The following is a 27,816-nucleotide window of genomic DNA, read 5'->3' as shown; positions in this document are numbered from 1 at the left end:
GCCCCCCTGATGGACATGGTGAGTCATTAGCAGTTAATATTTTTCCTGCCTTAATAGTTAAGACGACGCTTTCAAATGAGCCTTACTAAAGATCGAACTTGCAGCCTCGCACTCGAGGTGTTCCTTCGTCGGTAACAGGTATTCACCATGATTCAGGAAAAATTAAAAACAAAATAAGTTGTAATTGTGTCAGAATTTAACGGAAAGACTTTCCCAAAAATAAAATATTGTAGTGATAGTGAAGGAGGTTCTCCGCACTATTAATTACGTAGTCTTTGGACCAAACAGTATAGGTTTCGCGAGAATTCAAGTTACATGGAGTACCTCATATACTACTAAATTTGGTTACTATTAAATTCCATTAGCTACAGGTATATGTCACAATACTAGCATACTCAAGAAATTCAGTCAATAATTAATTAATTACCCTGCGCCAGTAGCGTTACTAAGCTTTCAAATAGTGAAGTGAGACTAATGTTTCAAATACTCTAATGTTTCATTAATGAGTGTTCCTGTTGTCTTTTCTTTTGTTGAGTTCCTGTTGGCAGGTTCTTGATAAATCAAAATCCAACTGAAGATTCCTTACACAGCGCTAAAAGAAGACCAAAAAAGGAACATTTTACCACAGATTTTATGCAGTAGCTAATAAATTTAAGGACTTTATTATTTAGTCATAGGTACATGTTGTGTGCTACATATCCATCAAGGGTAGTTTCAGTAGTAGATTAATCTTAATTTTTAACATTAAAGAGTTATAAATAATTCTGAGGTCATATTAGTCAAAGTTGCTTCTAAGATTCAGCATGGTCCATAGGTCCTTAGGTGAGTTATGAGGTTCTTCTTAATATCTGATTCTGAAATATAAAAAAGTAAAATATTAATTAGTTATTCAAATAACAAAAAGCGTTTTGTAATTACACTTAAAAGATGAAGATCGTACGTTGAGAACGTTGTGAAAATTGAAGGATGAGTGTAAAGAGTTATTATGAATTATTTGCTTTTCAGTAGCGGCAAATAAGATTTTAGTTTTTAGTTCTTTAGTCTGACGAGTATGTTGTCTTATGAGCTCTGACATGAAAAGGAATATTTATTTACTGAAGAGGAAGTTAATGCAAAAGAAACTAATGAAGATTCTTTTTCAGACTGGAATATCTTGAACATTAAATATACAAGAACAGATGTATTTTAGGAAACTTTATAAAAGTAGGCCGAGAAAACATTTTCAAATTATTCTCAAAGCACGTGCGGAGAAAATATTGGCTTCACTGAAAACAAACTGACCTATTCACGCAAACGTCGTTCATAAAATACTGTTTTATACTAAAATCCACTTTTATACGAATCATGAAGAACACACACACACACACACACACACACACAGAGAGAGAGAGAGAGAGAGAGATAGAGAGAGATAAACAGATAAAGAAATAGGCCGTGTTAAAATAGCTACCATGGCTGCATTTTAAAAATTTGTAACTAATCACGAGCTGATTTGAATACGTTCACATTTTTTTGTATGTAGACAATCACTTTTTTCTCTGTTATTGTTTTTATGGATGTTACATTTAAAAATAAAATAATTAAACGTGGGCAGGTATTAACTGAATAATGCCTGGCTCTGTTAAATGCAACATATTTATGAAAGTTATTGTTGTTTTCGTGGTTCTGAGGAAACATGGGTGTCGAATTCTCAAAATCGTAAAGACAGAAGTATGATGAGATATGAGTCCCAATGCCAAACGAATCTAGTTGTCAATAAACCTTAGTCGTATTCCATATTTCTTGTTCCTCTCCAGGAATAAGCGAAAAATTTCATTGAAGTTATTGAAGTTAAGGAAAAACTGAATCGTTGAAAATAAACGTAGATTAATGGCACAGACAAAATTTATTTTGAGCTCTGTAATTTATATGCAACTGAAAAAGTTCATTTTCTATAGACCAGTGGTTCCCAACAGGTGGTCCGCGGACCCCCAAGGGCCCACAAGATGCTGTTAGAATAAAAAAATATATTAAATATATTTTGTATGATAACAGATTTTTTGTTTTGGCCGCTTCCTGCATGAGCAGAGATTTAGCAAACGCTAACTTGTGCGTCTAGCATCTTCCTTTCATTTTCAGTTCATACTCAATTTTTATTTTTTTAAGGAGTTTGTTATACTAAACACCCAGATTTGAAGACAAAGGTTGTGAGCAATAATCAAAAATTTAACAATAACAATGATGGCTAAATTGAAAAAGTTTTAAGCTCAATATTTTTTCAATAATGAATATGTCAATGTTTTTTCTAATTACCAAAAGTAGAAAACCTATAAAAAGACCCTTAATTTGGCTTTTTTAGGTACTTGATATTGTGATACGGCAAGGTACCAATCATGTTCGATGAGGGGGTCCTCGAGAAAATTTTGTTGGGGAACCCTGCTATAGACTATTCGAAGCAGATTACTCTAATTGTAAACTTCCCAGGTATGGAGCTCAAAGTATATGAGTTTGAAAACAGAGCAAAAGTTTCCGTCTTGTTTCAAGAGTAATACGCGGTCCAGTGACATCAATGTGTCTACTGCGTATGTTCGACGTCAACGTGCAATAACCACTCACAGACGGCATTTGGCAGCACTAGCAGTGGAGGGTATATGAAGCTTGTCGGAGGAAAAAAGTGCAATCGTCGTTCTAATGCAGAAATAGGGCGATTTATCTGACGCCCAGAAGGGCATGATCACTGGGTTGCGGGCCTAGGGTGAAAGTGTGGTGTCACCGCCAGACACCACACTTGCTAGGTGGTAGCTTTAAATCGGCCGCGGTCTATTTAGTACATGTCGGACCCGCATGTCGCCACTGTGTGATCGCAGACCGAGCGCCACCACAAGGCAGGTCTCAAGATACGGGATAGCACTCGCCCCAGTTGTACGACGACTTTGCTAGCGACTACACTGACGAAGCCTTTCTCTCATTTGCCGAGAGACAGTTAGAATAGCCTTCAGCTAAGTCAATGGCTACGACCTAGCAAGGCGCCATTAGCCTTACATACACTCCTGGAAATGGAAAAAAGAACACATTGACACCGGTGTGTCAGACCCACCATACTTGCTCCGGACACTGCGAGAGGGCTGTACAAGCAATGATCACACGCACGGCACAGCGGACACACCAGGAACCGCGGTGTTGGCCGTCGAATGGCGCTAGCTGCGCAGCATTTGTGCACCGCCGCCGTCAGTGTCAGCCAGTTTGCCGTGGCATACGGAGCTCCATCGCAGTCTTTAACACTGGTAGCATGCCGCGACAGCGTGGACGTGAACCGTACGTGCAGTTGACGGACTTTGAGCGAGGGCGTATAGTGGGCATGCGGGAGGCCGGGTGGACGTACCGCCGAATTGCTCAACACGTGGGGCGTGAGGTCTCCACAGTACATCGATGTTGTCGCCAGTGGCCGGCGGAAGGTGCACGTGCCCGTCGACCTGGGACCGGACCGCAGCGACGCACGGATGCACGCCAAGACCGTAGGATCCTACGCAGTGCCGTAGGGGACCGCACCGCCACTTCCCAGCAAATTAGGGACACTGTTGCTCCTGGGGTATCGGCGAGGACCATTCGCAACCGTCTCCATGAAGCTGGGCTACGGTCCCGCACACCGTTAGGCCGTCTTCCGCTCACGCCCCAACATCGTGCAGCCCGCCTCCAGTGGTGTCGCGACAGGCGTGAATGGAGGGACGAATGGAGACGTGTCGTCTTCAGCGATGAGAGTCGCTTCTGCCTTGGTGCCAATGATGGTCGTATGCGTGTTTGGCGCCGTGCAGGTGAGCACCACAATCAGGACTCCATACGACCGAGGCACACAGGGCCAACACCCGGCATCATGGTGTGGGGAGCGATCTCCTACACTGGCCGTACACCACTGGTGATCGTCGAGGGGACACTGAATAGTGCACGGTACATCCAAACCGTCATCGAACCCATCGTTCTACCATTCCTAAACCGGCAAGGGAACTTGCTGTTCCAACAGGACAATGCACGTCTGCATGTATCCCGTGCCACCCAACGTGCTCTAGAAGGTGTAAGTCAACTACCCTGGCCAGCAAGATCTCCGGATCTGTCCCCCATTGAGCATGTTTGGGACTGGATGAAGCGTCGTCTCACGCGGTCTGCACGTCCAGCACGAACGCTGGTCCAACTGAGGCGCCAGGTGGAAATGGCATGGCAAGCCGTTCCACAGGACTACATCCAGCATCTCTACGATCGTCTCCATGGGAGAATAGCAGCCTGCATTGCTGCGAAAGGTGGATATACACTGTACTAGTGCCGACATTGTGCATGCTCTGTTGCCTGTGTCTATGTGCCTGTGGTTCTGTCAGTGTGATCATGTGATGTATCTGACCCCAGGAATGTGTCAATAAAGTTTCCCCTTCCTGGGACAATGAATTCACGGTGTTCTTATTTCAATTTCCAGGAGTGTAGTTTGATAATTATCGTATGAAATGTCTCATCACGAACGTTGTAAACCAATGACGGATTAAAAGTTAAGTATAATAGCAGCTACGTACTTTTCTTGCTACCATTCATTACGTATCCTGTTTCAGACCTCTATCTAGCCTAAGTGAGGTTACGCGTGCCTTTCGGCTACTTCAGTGTGGCGTAGCTGTCTTGTTACGCCACAACAGAAAGCATTTCTGAAACAGCTAAGTTTGTAAACTGTTAGCGTGTCTCCATTGTTATAGTATACCGAGACGGCAAAATGGGGCTATCCAAAACCGGCGCCGAGACAATGACGGTGCACCACGGGCCGGAGATGACAGGGATGAACGAAGCCTGCAGAGATCTGTACGGGTGAATAGACGTGCAAACGTTGAGGAACTCGCCGCCCACATGAACCATGGGGTTACCAACAGTGCCTCCTCAATGGCAGAACAGCGAACGTTGCTGTGTATGGGCCTCCGCAGAAGGCGCCTGCTTCGTGCACCCTACTGTTCACCGGCGACGAATACTGGAATTTGCACTCCAGTATCGCGACTGGGCGTCCACTGAGTGGCGACGGTAGCCTCTCCACAAGAATCACGCTTCATGCACCATCGGCCAGTTGGCTGTTGGCATGTATGAATTGAAACGTCTGAAAGCAAACACCCTGCACGCTTTATGGTCTGGGCAATGTTTTCGTGGCATTCCCTGTGTGATCTCGTCATTCTGAAAAGCACAACACAAGTATGCAGCTATTCTTGGAGATCATGTCCACCCCTACATGCAGTTGCTTGATCCTCGGCATGATGGTATCTACCAACAGTTCAATGCAATGTGTCACACAGCTCGCAGTGAACGTGCGTAGTTCGAAGAGCACCAGAATGAGTTCACCGTGCTTCCCCACTCACCAAACTCTGAGGATTAAAACCCAGTCGAGAATCTGAGGAACAGACTCGATCGGGCCGTTCCCGCCATAGATCCTCAACCGAGTGCCCTACCGCGACTAGCCACGGCACTGAAGTCGCCATGGCTCCACATCCCTGACCGTACCTTCCAGAACATGATAGACTCTCTTCCTGCACTTCTCGTGTTACAAAATGTGGTATTAATGTGACTGGATAGTGTATGTGTCCTCTGTAATTATAGAATCTACAATTCTGGCCATTAAAATCACAGCAGTTTCAAAATCACAGCACCTTGAAGGCGGTATGCAAAAACACGTCAAATTGGAATGAAGTGTGCTACATTGTATTGTATTGTATGGAACTGGTGACCTAGAAGCGATGGAGAGGCTTTGGCCCTGCCGTAGTGGTACAGAACCCCACAACAGGCTACAGCAGTCCATCCACCCAACCGCCGCCCCACACCGAACCCAGAGTTATTGTGGAGTTAGGCCCCCAGAGGATCCCCCCGGGGAACGTCTCACACCAGACGAGTGTAACCCCTATGTTTGCGTGGTGAGTAATGATGGTGTACGTTTACGTGGAGAAAGTGTTTGCGCAGCAATCACTCACATAGTGTAACTGAGGCAGAATAAGGGGAACCAGCCTGCATTCGCTGAGCCAGATGGAAAATCCCCTAAAAACCATCCACAGACTGGCTGCTACATCGTACCTCGACACTAATCCATCGGGCTCCTTCCTGCCTGGAAAGCAGTGTGTTAGACTGCAAGGCTAACCGGGTCGCTACATAGTTGAATATGCAAATGTTTAGCATTTCAGTAGAACGACACAAACCAGCCATGAGAAATTCCACTTACAACCTGTATACGACGTGGGACAATAAAGTAATGAGACTGATTTTCTTTGCAAGATGTGGCAACCTTACAGGCTTGCGTAGGCACAATATCTTTGACCTTGGTCTATAAACTTCTTCTAGTCGAAGCGGCACATCGATGCAACTGCTCAGTCATGAGTTATGCTGTAATATGTTAACATGTGTTTGTGTCTCTCGTCACGGAAATGGAACTGCATTATATTGCGCAATGGTATGCCATTTCTTTTTGCGTTAAATTGGGTGAAAACGCGACGACAACTTACGTTAAGCTTCAGAAGGCTTTTGGAGAGGAGGTTATGTCAAGAGCTCAAGTTTTTCGTTAGCATAAAGTGTTTAGTGAAGGCAGAAAGAATGTTGAAGATGAAGACCGCAGTGGTCGACCATCAACCTCACGGACGGATGTCAACTTGGCCAGGATGCGTGAATTCGTAAAAGAGTTCTTCGTGCCCGTGCCAACATTGCTGATAATTGGATTCTGCATCATGATAATGCACCATCCCATACTGATCCATCAGTACAACAATTTTTAACCTCAAAACAAATTTCAGTACTACCACAGCCACCTTATTCACCAGATACCGCTCTGTGCGACTTTTTTTCCATTTCCAAGAGTCAAAACGGCGGTCAAGGGACACCATTTTCAAACAACACAAGATGTCCAAAAAGCTGTGACGAGGGTCTTGAAGAATATTACAGAAAATGAGTTCCAGAAATGCTACCATCAATGGCAGAAGAACTGGCAAAAGTGTGTGCAATCAGAAGGGAACTACTTTGGAGGAGACAGCACTAAACTTGACTGAAACAGTAAGCAACATTTTTCTTCACATCAGTCTCATTACTTTATTGTCGCACCTCGTATAAGGAAATAATAAGCAGCGAATTTCTCATTCAGAAATCATATTTGAATATTACTTGTCTGTGAGGAGATCGTATTAGCCCCTTGTACGGGTGTTATAGTTTAAGTGCAGCTGCCCACAGAGTTTCAGTCTGAGTAGTAATTATCGTTGGGCAGCGAAACTTGGTAGATATGCTAATGCGGTAATGTGGAACCGATTTACGCTGAAAAAAATTAGTTTCAATTCTAGTCACCGGGTGCACATCTTTCACTGTACACTGTTTGTGTGATGGTATGATGTTTATGCTGTCATTTGATAAACCATTACGTGAGTGGACAATATGGCTATGGTAAGAAAAAATGTTCAAATATGTGTGTGAAGTCTTATGGGACTTAACTGCTAAGGTCATCAGTCCCTGAGCTTACACACTACTTAACTTAAATTATCCTAAGGACAAACACACACAATCATTCCCGAGGGACTCGAACCTCCGCCGGGACCAGCCGCACAGTCTATGGCAAGAGAAACCGTGCACTGTTAGTGAAAATGTTTTATGTGAACAGCAGTGACGGGACGCCCAATGTCTTTAATTAGTTTAAAGAAGAAGATTATGAAATTTGAAAACGCAGGTGAGTTTGGTGTGGCAGCACGTCAGTTGGGCAGTCCTAGTGCTCATGCAGTGTCACGAGAATTGTCCTTCCACTGGTCAACAGCATGGAAAGTTTTGCAGTCTATGTTACTCTGGTACCCATACCAGATACAGACGGTGCAGCAACTGAAAACTCACGACTGACAGCAAAATTCTGAATTTACTTTTTGGTTTCTGGCACGGATCGAAGTTGATGACTTGTGGCCATGTAATACTCTTCGGAGTCAGGTGGCACATTTTACACTACAGGGTGCGGTGAATACTCAGAACTGCTGAGTTTAGGGTACTGTTAGACCACGTGTTGTGCGCTAAAGGCTATTGCACACACCGTCTGCCACTGTGTGGTGTGGATTGACAAGCATCTTTATTCTCGGTGCGTTCTTCTTTGAAGGGGATACATCCGGAGGGACTGTCAGGTCTACGGTGACACCTGAAGGTTATCGAGACGACCTGGTACAACATGTGATTCCAGCTTTGGAAGAGCGCAGTTATGCGGAAAGCACTTTTTTTGTGCAAGATGCTACAACATCTCGTGTCGCTCGCCCCGTGAAAAATCTGATTGATGCAACCTTCCTTGAACGTTTTATCTCCAGAGGATTTCCAGATGCGTAGCCTGCAAGATCAACTGATTTGAATCAATGTGACTTTTGGTTCTAGAGATACCTAAGTGAACGCGTTTATCAGGGACATGTTCGGTCTCTAGCCGATCTAAAGACCGGTACACAAGGACAAAGAGGGTTCTCCTTATTGGGCAGTCCCAACTATATAAATCCATTTTGTAAAGGTGAAGAAACCGCACAACAGTTGCTTGATCCATGACCTTTCATTGTGTGAGCAACTGGTTTCGGAACACTTAAAGTTTCATCTTCTGGCGTAAACTGTAAAAATGAAAATATTGTGTTACACGAGAATAGGAGGAGATCCTCAAGTCTTAAATATCAGGTAAGGAGGTATGCGGCTAAGGTTTCTAACTTAAATTAAAAGAAAGAACAGGACGTTACTAACAAATAAAATCACTTAACGATGTGATTTCATCCTATCCTCAACCCAATGTTGTCTTAAAACCAAAGGTTCTGCGTCAAAACGATAAAAGGGACTTAAGAAAACCGAGAAAATGGACATTACGACCGGACACCAAAAGTCATCAGAATCTCGAAACATATAGAATGCAGTAAAAGAACGGGGTGATTGGGAGGAAATCACATATTATGTGGAATTACTTACATAAATTCCATAAAAACCGTTTCCCCATGCTGCGCGACTGGGAACACGAACAGGAAAACTGTGGAATAGTAAATACTGGCCATGAGCATGGAGCCCGCACATGACCCATAGCACAGGTGCAGCTTGAAACAGACGACATTGGGGTGAGGATCACCTCAGAAGATTAAGCGATTTTATTTGTAAGTCCTCTTTTCCCTTTCAAGTTATATTAATTTAGAAAATTGAGGTACTTAGTGGTTTATCCGATATTTAAGACTTGAGGATCTCCTTCCATTCCCGTGTAACACGATAATTTCATTATTACCGTTCGCACCGGATGGTGGAACTTTCAGTGTTCCGAAACAGATCGTGTACACAATGAAAGAATGTGGAGCAAGCAACTGTTGTGCGGTTTATTCATTTTACAAAATACAGGATCACGTTGCTCAGATCCCACCGGAACTGCTGCGAGCAACTGTTGATCACGGATGCAGCATCTAGTCAATGTCTCCAGTACTCATACTAGAGATGGGCAAAACTGTTCTTTTCAGAGATCGGATCTGAACTGTTCACTCCCTGAAATGAACTAGGTCTTTTTCATGACTCACCACTCATTCACAATAGAAAATAAATGGAAGGCACATTGCCCCTTAAACTTGGTTTATTCCAGTACCATACCTGTATTTTGATCTTATTTGATCCTATTTTGAAGTAACACAGATAATGAGTAAGAATTTTGTATTGTTTATTGAAACTTCCACGATATGACAAAGTCTTTGATTAACGATTTATTTTGCACTATAGTGGTTTTTTGGGTGATCGGAAACTGTTGTAACTTCAGATTTACATTAACAATGTATTTGGCTATAATGTATTAAAATTTCATTAACCTCATACAAATACATCCCAAGCCATATATTTTTAAAGTGAACATTTCCTTCCGAAGACGCCCAAAATCGCAAAATCTGTACTACAATTAGAAAAAAAAATATAAATTTGACTGTAAGACCAAAGTGCTGCATATAGCCTTATGCAGAATAAAACAAGGAAAATATTGGTGTATCACATTTAGCGATACGTTTATTGGTTCGCTCATAATTAAAGTGTAAATTCGAGTGTCCATAATAAAAAATCCTCTAGTAAGAGGAGTCGTCAGGAACCTCATCTGATCAGTTTAAACAAATAAAAATAAAATAAAAACAAATGATGTATACATAACATAATTATGTAATATATATATATCGGTATTAGTACGAAGAACAATATCCAGAATAGACGAACTCCGATGCAGAGGCGCTGAGTCAAGCTGGTCGAGCCGCGAGCTGTATTGCTGCGTGAGCTAAGACCGCAGAGACCAGAGTGACACCTGAGTTGCTTTGCTCAACACTCTGGCTAGAGTCGAGAACGTTGGGTGGGTGAGCGTTGAGCCGGCGAGTTCCGAGGGTGGGGGGAGCGGTGAACGGCCACCATTCACCCGCTCCGAGACAAATCGTCCGTTCTCTTGCGAGCAGGTTGTTGCAAGTAGTTCTTATGTTCTCCGCCAGGAGGCTCTCTGTCCTGTTGCTCGCATCAACTGCCCAGAGGGCAGGACGTGCGACTGAAACGATAGCCGACGGAGTGCGATGCTAAGTTAAGGTGCGCCAGACACTGCACGCGGCAGAGGAAGCACAGAGACGACACGGCATATGTGAAACACAAAATCCAATGGGGCACTGCACAATGCAGGCAGCCAAGGCAGAAGCAGGGCAGAGGCCGGCGCCGGCTGTGTTGTGCGGCGTGCAGTGTGCTCCGACCAGCAGAGGCCCCGCTGACCTGCTCCGACTCTCTCTCTCTCTCTCTCTCTCTCTCTCTCTCTCTCGATCTGCTGTGTGAAACGTTTGGAGCTACCGTTCTTTTTTTCTGAATCACTGATTGTTCACTCCTTTGAAAGATTCAACTCTATAAAACAGTTCAGGAGCGGATCCCCATCTCTAACTCATACTGAACAAACCGTATAAGCGGCAGTTAATAATAAAATTAACTTCATGCGTTTCTCACTTGATTCAGCTTCTCTGTCCACGTACCGTTCCTAATCCGTTATCCATGGTAACATTTCTGTGCGTCTTTCTTGCATTCACAGCACCAGATTTGCACCTGGTGACCAGAATTGCAACTAATTTTTTTCCAACATAAATCAGTTAAACGTTAAGGCATCTACCATGTTTCGCTGCCACACAGTAATTATAGCCAACACTGGACCTCTGTGAGTAGCTGCACTTTAGTTATAACCACTCAGTAGAAGGAGAAACATCTATCAGCGAACATCAGGATTCGAGACTGCCATGATCATCGCCTATCGAGACTGTGATTGACCGGGCGTGATGTTGCTGCTAGCTTTGTACGGGCACCCATCACTGTCAAGCGAACGTGGGAGCGATGGGTTGTAGGGCCATACATAATGCCATGCAGGATCTCATTGGCTCCATGCAATTAGTGCTCTGCGGAACGGACATACCTTTAATCAAGAAACGGGCTTATTTGCAGCAAGACAAATATCCACATGTATAATAAATAGCTCTCGGTTTTCCAGGCGCATCAAGTGATTAAAATTAGTCAAGCCTCCAGCCAAGCAATCGTCCAAGCAGTCTAATCTAAAAGCCGTAAATTCAACTAAATACCTAGGTATTACAATTACGAACAACTTAAACTGGAAGGAACACATAGTAAATGTTGTGGGGAAGACAGGACACTTAGAAAATGTAACACACCTACTAAGGAGACTGTCTACACTACACTTGTCCGTCCTCTTTTAGAATACTGCTGCACTGTGTGGGATCTTTACCAGATAGGACTGACGGAGAACATCGAAAAAGTTCAAAGGAAGGCAGCACGTTTTGTATAATCGCGAAATATGGGAGAGAATGTCAAGAAATGATACAGGATTTGGGCTGGGCATCATTAAAAGCGAGGCGCTTTTCGTTGCGACGGAATCTTCTCAAAAAATTCCAATCACCAACTTTCTCCTCCGGATGCGACAATATTTTCTTGACACCTACCTACATAAGGAGGAACGATCACCACGATAAAATAAGGGAATTTAGAGCTCGTACGGAAAGACAACTATAGACCTATACCTCTAACTTCGATCACTTGTAGAATTTTGGAACACGTATTGTGTTCGAGTATAATGACATTTCTGGAGACTAGAAATCTACTCTGTAGGAATCAGCATGGGTTTCGAAAAAGACGATCGTGTGAAACTCAGCTCGCGCTATTCGTCCACCAGACTCAGAGGGCCATAGACACGGGTTCCCAGGTAGATGCCGTGTTTCTTGACTTCCGCAAGGCGTTCGATACAGTTCCCCACAGTCGTTTAACGAACAAAGTAAGATCATATGGACTATCAGACGAACTGTGTGATTGGATTGAAGAGTTCCTAGATAACAGAACGCAGCATGTCATTCTCAATGGAGAGAAGTCTTCCGAAGTAAGAGTGATTTCAGGTGTGCCGCAGGGAAGTGTCGTAGGACCGTTTCTATTCACAATATACATAAATGACCTTGTGGATAACATCAGAAGTTCTCTGGGGCTTTTTGCCGATGATGCTGTGGTATATCGAGAGGTTGTAACAATGGAAAATTGTACTGAAATGCAGGAGGATCTGCAGTGAATTGATGCATGGTGCAGGGAATGGCAATTGAATCTCAATGTAGACAAGTGTAATGTGCTGCGAATACATAGAAAGAAAGATCCCTTATCATTTAGCTACAATATAGCAGGTTAGCAACTGGAAGCAGTTGATTACATTAATTATCTGGGAGTAGGCATTAGGAGTGATTTAAAATGGAATGATCATATAAAGTTGATCGTCGGTAAAGCAGATTCCAGACTGAGATTCGTTCGAAGAATCCTAAGGAAATGCAATCAGAAAACAAAGGAAGTAGGTTACAGTACACTTGTTCGCCCACTGCTTGAATACTGCTCAGCAGTGTGGGATCTGTACCAGATAGGGTTGATACACGAGATAGAGAATATCCAACAGAGAGCAGCGCGCTTCGTTACAGGATCATTTAGTAATCGCGAAAGCGTTACAGAGATGATAGATGAACTCCGGTGGAAGACTCTGCAAGAGAGACGCTCAGTAGCTCGAGAACATACTTTCACCGAGGAGTCAAGCAGTAGATTGCTCCCTCCTACGTATATCTCGCGAAGAGACCATGATAAAATCAGAGAGATTAGAGCCCACACAGAGGCATACCGACAATCCTTCTTTCCATGAACTATACGAGACTGGAATAGAAGGGAGAACCGATAGAGGTACTCAAGGTACCCTCCGCCACACAGCGTCAGGTGGCTTGCGGAGTATGGATGTAGATGTAGATGTAGATGTAGATGTATAAGATATTGGTGTTCATTCTTTCCGCGCCCTATACGAGATTGGAATAACAGAAAATCGTGAAAGTGGTTCGATGAACCCTATGTCAGGCACTTAAATGTGATTTGCAGAGTATCCATGTAGGTGCTGGCCATTGCCAAGTTGTATGACTGTCAGTGGGCTGCCGGCACGCTCTTCATATACACCAGATGCTGGCTGTCTCCGTCCTGGTGCTCGCGGCATCACTATGTATGAGCATATGTTGACTCGGCATTCGATCTGCCCACTTCACCAGCGCGATCGCTGGCTTCCACGCCATGCTGGGCAGCAGGCCCTACAGCTGACCTCTCGATCACGTCCCATAAATGTTCGATGGGATTCATGTCGGGCGAACTAGCTCGAATTGCCCAGAATGTTCTTCAAAGCAATCGCAAACAACTGTGGCTCAGCAACATGGTGCATTTTCATCCACAATAACTCCATTACTGTTTGGGAATATGAAGTCGATGAACGGCTGCAAATGGTATCCAAGCAGCCGAACACGACCATTTCCAGTTAACGATCGGTTCATTCCATGCAAACACAGTCCACACCATTATGGAACCACCGTCAGCTCACACAGTGCCTCGTTGACAACCTGGCTCCACTGCTTCATGTGGCCTGCCCTACCTTCAGCTCTTACCAACGGAAATCTGCACTCACCGGAACAGGCCACGTTTTTCCAGTCGTCTAGGGCCCAGGAGAGGCGCTGTAGGCGATGTCGTGCTATTAGCAAAAGCAGTCACGTTGGTTGTCTGCTGCCATAGCCCATTAACGCCAAAAACGCCTCGACCAACGACTCGCCGTGCTTTTGTTCACTGCCAGTTCTCTGTAGACATTCTGCAAACGCCTGTGAATATCTGCGATGCTCAGTAACAGCTCTTTGCTTGGAAAGCACCTCAGTGTAACAGACACCATTTTGAGGGTTATGCTTAGCGCCATCACCTATCAGAACATCATGAAACTGTAGGGAATACTCCACGATGTCCCACAAGTTCCACGTTTTTGAGCCGAAATCGGCCGAGAAACATCTCCTCCTAAATCATTGCACCGATTACAACCAAACCTCGATATACATACCCCTTACTGTCAGGCAACAGTTGATGTGGAGGCAAGAACCACATACATATTATAGTTCAGGAGATCAGACGTCACAAGCAATGACATGTGTGAAAAACTGCCACATCACACACGACGTTTAAGTTTATTACTTCTGTGTTTCTAATTCTATTTGCAATCAATCTCGCAGACAGTATCCACGTATGCCGCTAAATGCACCTACAAAATTTCATCATGATACTTCACATATCTCAGGAGATATGATGTCATAAATATTCAGATGCATGAAAAAAATACAGCATCATATATGAGTATATTTATTATTTACTACGCCATTGGCCTTGCCACAGTGGTAACATCAGTTCCGTCAGATCACCGAAGTTAATCACTGTTGGGCTCGACTAGCACTCGCATGGGTCACCGTCCGGGTCTGCCGAGTGCTGTTGGCAAGCGGGGTGCCCTCAGCCTCCGTGAGGCCAACTGAGGAGCCACTTGACTTTGAAGAAGTGGCACCGGTCTCGGAAACTGACATACAGCCGGGAGAGTGGTGTGCTGACCACATGCCCCTCCATATCTGCATTCAGTGATGCCTAAGGGCTGAGGATGACACGGCAGCCTGTCGATATTGTTGGACCTTCAAGGCCTATTTGGAAAATGTTTTTTGTTCTTTACTACAATGAAGCATATTTTGTGTTCAGACATAATGACCTTCTTAGACTCTGAGAAGCTCATCTGCAGAAACCAACACGGTTTTAGGAAACAGCGGTCATGCGAGACACAGCTGGCCCTCTTTAGACATGATATACAACAGGCTCTAGATACCGGCTCCCAGGTTGATGCCATATTCCTCGACTTTCGAAATGCGTTCGACTCTGTTACGGTCTATCCGATGATATATGCGGTTGGGTAGAAAGTTTTCTAACAGATAGAGAGCAGTATGTCGTCCTGAATGGGGAGACTTCAGAAGAAGCAAGCGTAACTTCAGGTGTGCCCCAGGGCAGCGTAATAGGTCCGCTCATTTTGATGATTTACATAAACGATCTGGTTGATGGTATTGACAGCGGCATTAGACTGTTTGCCGATGATGCTGTAGTCTACAGGAAAGTAGTATCACACGAAAAGTTGTGAACAAATCAACGAAGATTTGCAGAAAATAAATGCGTGGTGTAATGACTGGCAGTTATCTCTCAATATTAGTAAGTGTAACCTACTGCGCATAACAAAGCGAAAATCCCCATTAACGTACGAGTACAAAATAAATGCCCAGTCTTTGGAAGTGGTAACATCCGCAAGTACCTGGGTGTGACTATTTGAAGTGATCTCAAATGGAATGATCAGATTACACAAGTAAAGGGTAAGGTGAACTCTAGATTGCGGTTTATTGGTAGAATCCTGAAGCGATGCAGTCCTTCAACAAAGGAAATTGCTTACAATACGTTAGTTCGTCTTAGAGTGTTGTTCGTCTGTATGGGACCCTTACCAGTTGGGTCTGATTCAAGAGATTGAGATGGTCCAAAGAAGAGCGGCAAGATTCGTGACTGGTACATTTAGCCATCACGAAAGCGTTACAAATCTCATAGAAAGTTTGAAGTGGGTGGCCTCCGCCACACACCGCTTGGTGGCTACCGAAGCATATATGTAGATATGTAGATGTAGGAGACATTGCTTCTGTCGAGTTAACTTAAGGAAGTCCCTGACATATGGCATCGCTTTTGACAACTTTCAAACTGCAAAGCGCAAATGGCTGTAGGTGAAAAGAATCGAGTATGTAGGGGCGTTGCCATGGAGACGTTTGCAACCTCGCGTTGTAGACAAGCGATGCAGTTGTGGGCAGCATACAAGAACTGTCCGGGATACTGTACTTACACTTCTGTACATTACGCATATTTCTTTGTACATATGCTTCACAATTTCAAAGGTTTTTTCACCAATAAACGGAAATGAAATTTTTTCGATATTGCACTACAAACAAAGTTCGTTTTTAATTTCCGTTTCTAATAGAAAATTAGCAAAATGATTACCCGGGCAGTTCCTGGTTTGTCAGCTGGTACAAAGTGCGAAAGCCCGCCACTGTGGCCGAGCCGTTCTAGGCGCTTCAGTCCGGAACCGCGCTGCTGCTACGGTCGCAGGTTCGAATCCTGTGCACAAATCCTTTTAGGTCTGTGCACTAGACTTTTAGTTACACCTCTTTTCTGTTGTTGAGTCCTCGGACTTCCACGCTTATTGTTTGCTCTTGGTTTTTGTACATATTGTATAACACTCGTCTTTCCCTATAGCCTGCCCTTATTTTCCTCAGAAATTCGAACATTTTGCACCATTTTACATTGTCGAACGCTTTTTGCAAGTCGACAAATCCTGTGAACGGGTCATCATTTTTGATCAATCTTGTTTGCATTGTCGACAACAACTGCCTCTCTGGTGCCTTTACTTTCCCTCAAGCCAAAGTGATCATCTAACACATCCTCAGTTTTCTTTTCCATTCTTCTGTGTATTATTCTTGCCAACAGTTTGGGTAAATGAGATGTTAAGATGGCTGTGCGATAATTCTCGCATTTGTCGGCTCTTGAGATCATCAGAACTGTGTGGATGTTGTTTAGCCGAAAGTCAGATGGTATATCGCCAGTCTCATACATTCTACACACTAACGTGAGTAGTCAAAGGGTACAGAGCGAAAAAAATTCAAATCACGTTTCTGTTTCACGTGGAGTGTCGGAATTAATGAACTATCTAAGCTGTATAGCCCTGGACGCAGATCATTATGGGGTGTGGCTATAAACGCTTCATAGCGCACGTGCCAATCGGCCATTTTACAAGCCACGTTTTAGCACCCAGCTGTGAGGTTCACCCATTCGCTAGTCGCGTAATTCGAGCTTTTAGGACCCTGCCGATAGCGACGTGACAAAAGTCATGTGATATTTCCTAATATAGTGTCGGACCTCTTTTTACCCGGCGTAGTGCAGCAAATCGACGTGGTATCTGTTGTGTCACCGCCAGACACCACACTTGCTAGGTGGTAGCCTTTAAATCGGCCGCGGTCCTTTAGTATACGTCGGACTCACGTGTCGCCACTATCAGTGATCGCAGACCGAGCGCCGCCGCACGACAGGTCTAGTCTAGAGAGACTCCCTAGCACTCGACCCAGTTGTACAGCCCACTTTACTAGCGATGGTTCACTGACTACATACGCTCTCATTTGCAGAGACGACAGTTTAGCATATCCTTCAGCTACGTCATTTGCTACGACCTAGCAAGGCGCCATATTCTTAAAGAATGTATTCTGAACTGATAATATTGTGAATCACGTACCGTCAAGAGCGACGTTCATCATTAATGGATTAAAGTTAAGTATCAAACTAATTACGTCCGCTTCCTGAATTCTAATTCCTTGTTATGTTCCAGACCTGACGTTAGTATAGTTCTTCCCTCCTCACGCCAGCCTGCGTGAGCTAAAACGCGTGCATTTCGGCCTCCACTAGTAACACGGTGTTGGCTCTTCTGCCGACACTACAGTATCGACTCAACAAGTCGTTCGAAGTGCCCTGCACAAATATTGAGTCATGCTGCCCCTATAGGCGGCCATAATTGCGGAAGTGTTGGCGGTACAGGATTTTGTGTACGAACGTCCTCTCAATATGTCCCATAAATTTTGGATGAGATTCGTGTCGGTCGGTGACTAAGTCACTCGCTCGAACTGTCCAGAACGTTCTTCAAACGAACTGCGAATTGTGGCACGGTGATGTGACATCGTTGTTTGGCTTGCACAGTGCCTTGTTGACAGTCTGGGTCCATGGCTTCGTAGGGTCAGGGCCACACGCGAACCCTACCATCGGGTCTTACCAACTGAAATCGGGACTTACCTGACCAGGCCACGGTTTCCAGTCGTCTAGGGTACTACCGATATCATCACGAGTCCAGGAGAGGCGCTGCAGGCGATGTACTACTGATAGCAAAAGCATTCGCGTCGGTCGTCTGCTGCCGTAGCCCACCAACGCCAAATTTCCCCACATCGTCCTACTGGATACTCTCGTTGTATATCCCACATTGATTTCTGCGGTTATTTCACACAGTGTAGCTCGTCTGTTAGCACTGACAACTCTGTGCAAACGCCGCTGCTTTTGTTCGTTAAATCAAGGTCATCGGCCTCTGCTTGCCTGTGGTGACAGGTAATGTCTCAAATTTGGTATCGTAGGCACACTCTTGACGCTGTCGATCTCGGAATTTCGAATTTCCTAACGTTTATCTTGGGTACACTACGCACGCACGCACATCCACCCACCCACCCACCCACCCACCCACCCACCCACACACACACACACACACACACACACACACGCACGCTTCAGTTCATCGCACCAATTGTCACTACAAAAAAACACGAAGTTCATTTCAGCTGCTGGAATGGATATGGCTACTGGCTTCGGGGGTGTGCAAGTGATTTTTGATATTGAATATCATTTCAACAATAAAAGAAACTTTGTTACATTAGCGATGGTGATACGAAGAATCAGTAAATGATCAACTTATAGCGACGTTGTACATCTCAGTGTGTAACACCAACAGTTTAGGTCATTCATAATTTTCAGTGACGGAAAAAAAATCACAACACCAATAAAGATTTGTGTGACATAAACTAAAGTTGGTAGGCGTGTTACTACATCAGAAAGATGATACCTATTCAAATTTTGCGTCAGACGCATAAGAATGGCGCTAGTACCGCCACTATGGTGATGCAGATCAGGTTTGCTTTAAATACACGCTGTAACGACCGTGAGCGTTACTTACCTTTGAAATTGTACGTGATGTGTTGATGTTAGTCAAGAACGTATTTAGGGCGACAAAGACACCATTATCAACACCTCACTGAATTTGATCGAGGTCGTGTAAGGGGAGAAGCTGGATGTTCCTTCTGCTGTATTGCAGAAAGCTTTAGCAGGAAAGTAGCCACCGCACATTATTGCTGTCAGTGATGGTCACGAGTATGTACAGTCGTAAGAAGATCGGGCTCTGGACGACCACGTGGCATGACCGAGACGGAAGATCATCGTGTTCAGCGTACGGCTCTGATGCATACTGCATCTACAGTAGCAGTGCGGGCTGCAGTTGGCACCACAGTGGCACAACGGGCTGTTACAAATCAGTTACTTCAAGGACGCCTCCGAGCCAGGAGCCTTGTAGCGTGCATTCCACTGACCACAAGCGACAACCATTGCCGACTTTACTGGCGTTAAGCGAATGCTCACTGGATGGGAGGGTGGAAGTTGGTTGTGTTTTATAATGAAAGCCGGTTCTGCCTAGGTACCAATGATGGGCGTGTGTTGTGTGTTGGCTAGAAGATGCCTAGCTGAGGGCCTGCATCCAATCTATCTGCGTGCTGCACTGAACCTACACCTGGAGTTATGGTCTGGGGTGCGACTTCGTATGACACACATCCTGACTGCATAATTGTACGTCAGTCTGATGATTCAACCTGTTGTGCTGCCATTCATGAACAGCAGCATTCCAGGGGACGTTTTGCAACAGGATAACGCTCGCCCAAGTACCGATGTTATAACATAAAATGGAAATGAGATACGGCATTGTGGGCCGGGAGTCCCCCATTCGGGAAAGTTCGGCCGCCGAGGGCAAGTGCTTATTGCATTCGACACCACATTGGGCGACTTGCGCGTCGGAGATGGGGGATGAAATGATGATGACGACAATACAACACCCAAGTCCCTAAGCGGAGAAAATCTCCTGCCCCAGCAGGGAATCGAACCCGGGCCCCTTGGCGTGGCATTCCGCCGCGCTGACCAGTCAGCCAACGGGTGCGGATTATAACCCAACATTCTCTACGGAGTGTGGACATGTTGCCTTGGCCTTCTTGACCAGCAGTTCTGTCTCCAATGAAGCACTTACGATTTATCATCGGAAAAACATCTCCAGCGTCACCCACAAACAGCATTAACTGTCCCTCCGTCGACTGATCGAGTGCAACAGACGTGGAATTCCATCCCACAAACTGACATCCAGCGCATGTACAACACAATGCATGCACATTTGCATCCTTACATTCAACATTCTGGTGGATACACCGGTTATTAATATACCAGAATTTCGCATTTGCGATGGCTTACCTCGCACTTACTTTAACCTCTGCTCCTGCAATGTTAGCCACTTAAATATGTTAACTAGACAAATGCATTCCCGAAATTTCGTTACTCTACATTAATAATTTTTTGGTGTTGCGATTTGTTGTCCATCAATGTAATCTTCTAACAACTATGACATCGAGACAAAGGAGCAAGGCAGTCAGTGGAAACATGTGGAGTCACCTCTGGCGAAAAAGGCGAAGACACAACTATAAATAGGCACGGTGAGGCTCAGTGTTTTTTTGGGATTACTATAGTGTGATGCTACCAGTTATGGTTGTAAGGGGCAAACTGTCACAGCTGTATAGTACCGAAACCTCTAGAGAGGGTTCCAGGGGGCTTTCAAGATGAAGCGTAGTGGGAAGCTGTCCAAGTCGGTGATTCTGCTCCAAGATATCGCCTCAGCTCTTTCTGTGCAAGACGTGCCGCTGTTTTGGGCTATCAGACGCCTCACACCTGTATTCTACTGCTATGGCACCCAACGACGTCGTCTTCTTTACTTGAATGAAGAAAACATCCAGATTGGCGACGAGGCGATTTCCGATGTGGTTTGTTTCCTGGAAAGCCAAGATATAGTCTTCTGCAGCCAAATTCTCTGCCAAGCTGCCCAGCGTTGGGAAAAATATACAGAGGAGCACCGACACCACCAAGTTTTACAGTCAGAGCCTGATCTTTTCCAAAGTCTTCACTAAAACTTTATGACAAACTCTCGTACGTAAAGAAGGAATTGTTAGACAATGATATTAGCAGTACTAGCTGTAAGTTGTGTTTGGTGCCGAACCCACCTGGGTTTAGACTGCCATCCGGTGGAAAAGAGGGATCTGCTGGTCGCGGTGGGACGGGCCCAGCAGCTGCGCCAGGTAGTGGATGTCCCCGCGGGCCGGCTGAGTCACCTGCAACAGGCGGAGCCGCGTTACACCAGGGTTAAAAGAGCTCGCCAAAAGCACAGCCGACGGGAAAGCGACGCAAGCGTGTCATTACAGTAGTTTATACTCATCACTTTCATGTTAATATGCAGAGACGTCTTTTCTGCCACGGAACATGATGGGGAGGTGTAATTTGGCCAGCATGAGTTTGGGTTCTAGAAAATGCAGGAACACGTCAGGCAGTGCTGACCATTGGAACAGGCACGGACAGGAAATCGGCTCACGTGCAGTTCTTTTGCAAGCGCGCCAGATCTCTCTCGCCCGAGAGCACACTTCCCCTTCTACCACGCCATGCTGTCCGAGCCGGAAGAGGGGGAAGGGGCGGGGGGAGGATGAACTGCATGTGGCACGCGGCTTTGTTTCACATTTCTCAACAACACAGTTCACAAACAAAACAAACTTCGCATTTTCTTTAACGCCCTGGAACGAGTTTTCGCTTGAATGCCCACTACTGTTGAATTTCTAAAGGAAAATGGAAAACAAGAAGCAAAATTATAAGACCCGGATTGAGTTTTAAAGAGAGTTGTCTACAGACTGCCGTCAGTAAGACATTGCAAGGTGAGAAGCAACGTATTTCTAATTTGATGGGGGAAGTGGATGCATTTAAAAACAAAATGGCATTGTGGAAGGAACAGTTTGTGACCAAGAACACCATTCATTCTTAATGTACGGAACAATGAATCCCGTACAAATCGTCTGTTCACGATTCTAATTTTTAACTCTTTCGTCATTAACTAAATCTTTTAGGAAACTTGCGGTACTCCTCGATTATGCGATTATATAAAACACTCTTAAGACAGAGAAAAACGACGCACCACGAAGAAATCCGAATGAGACAGAAAATGGTAGATGTAATGTACATACAGAGACAAACAAATGATTAAAATTTCAGAAAAATTGGATGATTTATTCAAGAGACAGACCTTCACAAATTGAGCAAGTCAATAAGGATTTCGTCGGGGCCTTCAACCAGTTTTGGAGGTGGACTTGCTCAACTTGTGAAGATTTTTCACTTGAATAACTCGTGTAATTTTTGTCAATTGTAATACACTCCTGGAAATTGAAATAAGAACACCGTGAATTCATTGTCCCAGGAAGGGGAAACTTTATTGACACATTCCTGGGGTCAGATACATCACATGATCACACTGACAGAACCACAGGCACATAGACACAGGCAACAGAGCATGCACAATGTCGGCACTAGTACAGTGTATATCCACCTTTCGCAGCAATGCAGGCTGCTATTCTCCCATGGAGACGATCGTAGAGATGCTGGATGTAGTCCTGTGGAACGGCTTGCCATGCCATTTCCACCTGGCGCCTCAGTTGGACCAGCGTTCGTGCTGGACGTGCAGACCGCGTGAGACGACGCTTCATCCAGTCCCAAACATGCTCAATGGGGGACAGATCCGGAGATCTTGCTGGCCAGGGTAGTTGACTTACACCTTCTACAGCACGTTGGGTGGCACGGGATACATGCGGACGTGCATTGTCCTGTTGGAACAGCAAGTTCCCTTGCCGGTCTAGGAATGGTAGAACGATGGGTTCGATGACGGTTTGGATGTACCGTGCACTATTCAGTGTCCCCTCAACGATCACCAGTGGTGTACGGCCAGTGTAGGAGATCGCTCCCCACACCATGATGCCGGGTGTTGGCCCTGTGTGCCTCGGTCGTATGCAGTCCTGATTGTGGCGCTCACCTGCACGGCGCCAAACACGCATACGACCATCATTGGCACCAAGGCAGAAGCGACTCTCATCGCTGAAGACGACACGTCTCCATTCGTCCCTCCATTCACGCCTGTCGCGACACCACTGGAGGCGGGCTGCACGATGTTGGGGCGTGAGCGGAAGACGGCCTAACGGTGTGCGGGACCGTAGCCCAGCTTCATGGAGACGGTTGCGAATGGTCCTCGCCGATACCCCAGGAGCAACAGTGTCCCTGATTTGCTGGGAAGTGGCGGTGCGGTCCCCTACGGCACTGCGTAGGATCCTACGGTCTTGGCGTGCATCCGTGCGTCGCTGCGGTCCGGTCCCAGGTCGACGGGCACGTGCACCTTCCGCTGACCACTGGCGACAACATCGATGTACTGTGGAGACCTCACGCCCCACGTGTTGAGCAATTCGGCGGTACGTCCACCCGGCCTCCCGCATGCCCACTATACGCCCTCGCTCAAAGTCCGTCAACTGCACATACGGTTCACGTCCACGCTGTCGCGGCATGCTACCAGTGTTAAAGACTGCGATGGAGCTCCGTATGCCACGGCAAACTGGCTGACACTGACGGCGGCGGTGCACAAATGCTGCGCAGGTAGCGCCATTCGACGGCCAACACCGCGGTTCCTGGTGTGTCCGTTGTGCCGTGCGTGTGATCATTGCTTGTACAGCCCTCTCGCAGTGTCCGGAGCAAGTATGGTGGGTCTGACACACCGGTGTCAATGTGTTCTTTTTTCCATTTCCAGGAGTGTATTTCCAGTCCTATTCGGATAATTCCTTCGTGGTGTGTCTGTATTTTTTTGTCTTAAAGAGTAGATATTGAAAATTCTCGTTCTTCTCCTTGTGATTCCCATTCATTTTTAAAGTATTACGACAGAGATCGGTACACTGCTTCTTTCTGTGCGAACAGTCTCTGGAACTATGAACTTCCTTTATATGTGAGCAAATAGCGGAAGATCAATAGCGCTTACACCACGATTCTGCCGAGATGAAGGAAGTCCTGCAGATCAAAACAAGCCACACCAAACGCTGGAAGGAAACAGAAATGAGCGTTTGGCGTCATTGGCCGCGAGGCCCCTTGCGGTGCAGGCCTCATTACATTCGGCGCGACACTGGGCGACCTGCGCCCCGGATGGGGATGAAATGATGATGAAGACAACACCCAGTCCCTGAGCGGAGAAAATCTCTGACCCAGTTGGGAATCGAACCCGGGCCTGTAGGACGGCAGTTCATCACGCTGGCACTCAGCTATCGGAGCGGACGCTGCAAGTAAGTGTCGCACCGCATTGCTAAATGAAACGTCATTCTGTACCGAGAAGGAACGAACAAAGCCGAGACGTACCGAGTAAAGCCGAGACAGGCTGAGCCTCGGACCGCACATGGTCAGCGCGTTGCGCAAGCGTGGTTTTGCATGCCTTGGCCGACACTGCCCTAGAGGACCGGGTGAAGAGAGGCAAATCTACATTTACAGCATTTGCAGATTTAGACAAATCTTTTGACAATGTCAGCTGAATACTCCCTTTGAAATTCTTAAGGAAGCAGGGATAAAATACAGGGGTGAGCAGGTGGGGCGAAAGATTGTATACACTTGTGCAGAAACCAAATTGCAACTATACTAGTCGAAGGACATGAAAAGGAATCAATGTTTGAGAAGGGAAAGTGACAGGGCAATATATTCATGATGTTATTGAATGTCTACACTGATCAAGCAGCAAAGTCAATCAGGAACAAATTTGGAAACTGAATAAATGTTCAGTGAGAAGAAATAAAACTTTGAAATGTGCTGACTACATTATAATTACGTCAGAGACAGCAAGGGACTTGAAAGAGCAGGCGAGAAAATGGATAGTGGCTTGAAAAGAGGTTGTAACAATAATATCAACGAAATTGAAACGAGGGTGAAGCACTGTCGTCAGATTAAATCAGATGATGGTGAGAGTATTAGGTTAGGAAATGAGACTTTAAAAGTGGGTGATGAGTTTTGCTGCTTGGGCACCAAAATAACAGATGATGGGCGAAGTAGAGGAGATAGAAAATGCAGACTGGCAATAGCAAGAAAACTATTTCTGAAAAAGAAAGCAATTAATAAGGGATGATGACAGTAAACGGTTTAAAATGGATTTAAATTGCAGTAGTTATTCGGAGATGAAGAGGTTTACCGAGGCCAGAATAACGTGGAGAACTACATTAAAGCAGTCTTCGGACTGAATACCAGAACGACAACGTAAATGAAGGGACTAACTGAGAATTTCAACGATACTTTTTTAAAGCCATGCAAGTTCGGTCGCGCGCTCTCTGTTCTATTGAAACCCGCTGAACGTGTTCCTCTAGGAACAACTCAGGAGTTCGTTATAAGATCACATAGAGTTGAGGTAAGTACGTAGTGGCCGAAACAAAAGCGGGCCAAAAGTTTAATCCACTGTGACTCAAGTGACAGAAGATGAAAGAACGCATCAATGCTGTCTGCAAGACGCTGTAACAGCTCATATTGTACATTCAACCTCGGCAAGAGTTCTGCGTCCAAACACTCGTACACCCTTCGCAAGCCACAGTGTACTGCATCGCAGGTTCGCAGGTGTACATCTTACCAATGCTAGCGATTTTCCGTCCGATTTCTTTCGCTTTATGAGCGAAAGAAGAAGATCGTGTATATCCCAAGATTCAAGGTTCAAGAATGGAACTAAAATAAAAGTCGCTGATGGCATTGCTACCCTCAGTGAAGTGGGGAAGAATTACAGAATTGAGTGGAGTGAACAGTCTAATGAGTGCAGAATTTGGACTGAGAGTAAATTGAAGAAAGACGAAAGTAATGAGAAGTAGCGAGGAACTTAACGTCAGAATTGGGAATCACTAAGTAGACGATGTGGTATCACCGCCAGACACCACACTTGCTAGGTGGTAGCCTTTAAATCGGCCGCGGTCCTTTAGTATACGTCGGATCCGCGTGTCGCCACTGTCAGTGATAGCAGACCGAGCGCCACCACACGGCAGGTCTAGAGAGACGTCCTGGCACTCGTCCAGTTGTACAGCCGACGTTCATAGCAAAGGTTCACTGACGACTACGCTCTCATTTGCCGAGACGATAGTTAGCATAGCCTTCAGCTACATTTGCTACGACCTAGCAAGGCGCCGTATTCAATTAAATATTAATATTATGAAGCATGTACCGTAACGAGAGATGTTCTACAATTGTGTATTAAAGTTAAGTATTACATCATCTACGTACTTTATTTACAATTCTCAAGATATTGTCCTGTTCCAGACCTCACGCCAGTCAGCGTGTAATTAAACGCGTGCATTTCGGCCTCCTCTAGAAACACAGTGTTGGCTCTTCTGCCAACACTACAGACGAAGTTAAAGAAGTCTTCTGCAGCAAAATAATCTATGGCGGACGGAGCAAAGAGGACGTGAAAGGCAGGCGTGAAGTGGCAAAGAGGGTATTCCTGGTCAAGAGGTCTAGAAGCATCAAACATAGACCTTAATTTGAGGAAGAAATGTCTGATAATGTATGTTTGGAGGACAGTATTGTATGGTAGTAACACGTGGGCTGTGGGAAAACCAAAATACCAGAGAATCGAAGAATTTGAAATGTGGTGATGCAGAAGACTGTTGAAAATTAGATGGACTAATAAGGTAAGGGATGAGGAGGTTCTCCGTAGAATGGGAGAGGAAAGGAATATATGGGAAACTCTGATAAGAAGAAGTCACAGGATAATGGGTCATTCGCTAAGACATCAAGGAATAGGTTCCGTGATACTAGGGTGAGCTGTAGAAGAAGACAGTGATTAGAACACATCCACCAAATAATTGGAGACTAGGGTGACAAGCACAAAAAAAGTCTCAAGGTATATGCCAGAATCTATCGTATCTTGAATTTTGGAAGGTAGGAGACGAGGTGAAATGGTATTTCTAGTACGGTTCCAGGCTGTCGTGGATGCTAACATAAACATGGAAAGCAGATAACAAATGTTACCCTCGGATGTGGAAATTAAAATGTGCTCCTTTCAATGGTTCATTCACTATTTCTCTTCCGCATGTCATTATAAATATTTCCACAAAGTTTCATTGTCCGTTACAATCTAGCAGCGCGCGTCTAATTCGTTCGCTGTCCGTTTTCATGCCCGCTTGATAAAGAGTCCAGAGACTGGAGCACGGGTCGCGGTAGCTATTTGCGTTACAGATGCACTGCTTCTTCATGACGTGTTCCGTGAGTTAATGTCTCTTCCTGTTACGTATTTTTAACTGTGGGGCAAGTTGAAAAATTCGCTATACTGCGATAATGCCGACACATTGGAAGAGCCGCGGCAGAAAATGAAAATTCTGTTGCTGCCGTCACTCAAGCAGAGAAGCTTCGCGTATCCCACAGTCTGATAAATAGCCAACTGCGCTGCATCTACGCCAACGGATTCTGTTAAGAGCATTTCACCAGTTCGTGTACTGGAGTGACTTTTTTCGTGACAAATTTGCAAATATTTTTCGTGCCGGCGTTAGTTTTGTCATCCTGTGTAAGCAGATTTCAAGCTGCGTCAGTCTCATTCCCTTATTTTTTCGGCAAATATTTCATGGCCAGTTGCTGCACTTCAAAACCCAAATAGTCGTGTAAACAGGAATTTTGCACACAAAAACAACTGATCCCAAGTCCTTTGGTTTACTGCTGTTTTAACTCCACAGTGGAGCTGTA

The 27,816-nt window shown here is 45.3% G+C and overlaps 1 protein-coding gene across 2 annotated transcripts in view; it reads right to left on the bottom strand.

Annotated features, from left to right (window-relative positions):
* Window positions 1-629: 629 nt before the first annotated feature.
* Window positions 630-27,816, bottom strand: part of LOC126455462 (uncharacterized) — a 252,901-nt gene continuing 225,714 nt past the window's right edge. For both annotated transcript variants that reach the window (XM_050091213.1, XM_050091211.1), the window contains exons 8-9: window positions 21,276-21,383; window positions 630-854 (exon numbers count right to left, since the gene is read on the bottom strand). In XM_050091213.1, coding sequence (XP_049947170.1) covers window positions 21,282-21,383 — 102 coding nt within the window. In that variant the 3' untranslated portion in view covers window positions 630-854; window positions 21,276-21,281. The remainder of the gene's footprint in view (window positions 855-21,275; window positions 21,384-27,816) is intronic.

The sequence above is a fragment of the Schistocerca serialis genome, chromosome 2, assembly GCF_023864345.2.
Source record: "Schistocerca serialis cubense isolate TAMUIC-IGC-003099 chromosome 2, iqSchSeri2.2, whole genome shotgun sequence".
Taxonomy (NCBI): Eukaryota; Metazoa; Arthropoda; class Insecta; order Orthoptera; family Acrididae; genus Schistocerca; species Schistocerca serialis.
The sequence above is the reverse complement of the archived record's forward strand: the minus strand, read 5'-3'. Positions and strand labels throughout refer to the sequence as shown.